Source organism: Triticum dicoccoides, unplaced genomic scaffold (genome assembly GCF_002162155.2).
Source record: "Triticum dicoccoides isolate Atlit2015 ecotype Zavitan unplaced genomic scaffold, WEW_v2.0 scaffold183031, whole genome shotgun sequence".
Lineage (NCBI taxonomy): Eukaryota > Viridiplantae > Streptophyta > Magnoliopsida > Poales > Poaceae > Triticum > Triticum dicoccoides.
The window spans coordinates 395-1,825 of record NW_021226856.1 but is presented as its reverse complement, the minus strand read 5'-3'; the positions used below and the strand labels follow the sequence as shown (position 1 = coordinate 1,825).

General features: G+C 46.2%; 1 protein-coding gene across 1 annotated transcript; it reads left to right on the top strand.

The window, feature by feature from the left end:
• The first annotated feature begins 274 nt into the window (after positions 1–274).
• LOC119344739 lies at positions 275–1,177 on the top strand. Its single transcript, XM_037615101.1, has one exon. It carries the CDS (start codon positions 438–440, stop codon positions 948–950), a length of 513 nt encoding a protein of 170 aa, XP_037470998.1. The 5' UTR covers positions 275–437; the 3' UTR covers positions 951–1,177.
• The last annotated feature ends 254 nt before the right edge of the window (positions 1,178–1,431 follow it).

Here is a 1,431-nt window from a genome sequence, read left to right as displayed (position 1 = left end):
AGTTTTGATATATTTAGCAATTAGCATTAATTTTTATATATTTGGTTATACATTTGGTTAATAAAATCATTAAAGCATGGTATGAAAAATAAATTATATAAAAAATAATGATAATTATTTCAAGATGTATCTTCAAATTTCACTCACTTATGTTTTTTATAAATTAATAAATAAATTCCGAAGTATTTAATTCATTAATTTAGGATATTAATACAATATAAGTGACTAAACTTTGAAGATATCTCATGCTACTCTTGCTCTTGATTATAAGATATCTCATCATTGCTATTGATTATATTTCTTCTAGCACTGCCATATATAAATAAACATATATAAACTATTTAGTATATACATATAGGATCCTCTCCGTGGCAATCTCCACACACACTCTCTCTCTGAACCAAACCAAACCAAACCACAGGAAAATCCCCTCTGCGATGTCTAACGAGGACGAGCTCCTGGTCCAAGAATCCACTGCCACAAACATCTCCGGCGCGGACTGCTCCCGATCGGCCTACTTCCTCCTGCCCCGTGCGGACGCCACTTGTCTCCCCGTCCTGCCATCCCCGCGACATAGTGGAGGCCCCTTTCTTCGTGACGAGATCCGGGTGGAATGGAGGGGCTGGCCCTCCTCCTCGAAGCTGTGGAGGTGCTGGGTGACCAAGCTTCGGCCGCTGCACGAGGGCCTGTGGAAGCGAGTTGGTATATCTGATGCCATCCTGTCAACCACATGGCGGGTTCGGCGTGACGAGGATCTGCTGCTCCAGCTCGCGGCGTTATGGTCCAGAGAGACCAGCATGTTCGTCTTCCCGTGGGGCGAGGCCACGATGACGCTGGAGGACGTGGCCGTGCTCGGGGGCCTACCTCTGTTGGGCAAGCCCGTGTGCGCGGTGTTGCCGGACACGCTGCGCGGCGACGTGCACGCCCTTGAGGGCATTCGGAGAATATAAGTAGCATTCTCCAAGTATGTGATAAAGTGACATGTTTGATGAGTTTGGTGTGTGCATGTTGAGAGAGAATAGAAATAGCATTCCCATGCATGGTAAGAGAAATAACTAGTGGGTGATAATGTGACATATGTGGTGTTGTATAATGTGTGCATGTTGAGAGATGGAGATAGTGGAGATAAAGTATTTATTTAGGTGTGTGTGTGTGCGCGCGCGTGTGTGTATTTATATATGTGATTCCTCTATGTTGTAGTCCCCTATATCTCTCTCTCTCTCTCAACCAAACAAAACCATAAGAAAAAGCCCTCAGCAATGTCCAACGAGAAGGAACTCATGGTCTAGGAATCCACTGGCATGAACATCTCCGGCGCGGACCGCTCCCGTCCGACCGACCGACTTCCTCCTACCCCGCTTGGACGCCACTCGTCTCCTCGTCCAACAATACCGCACAAAGGATCTTGCCCAACAAAGGTAACCCCTCCCC

Coding starts and splice junctions, on each gene's coding strand:
- LOC119344739 (XM_037615101.1), top strand. CDS start 438: ATGTCTAACGAGGACGAGCTCCTGGTCCAAGAATCCACTGCCACAAAC.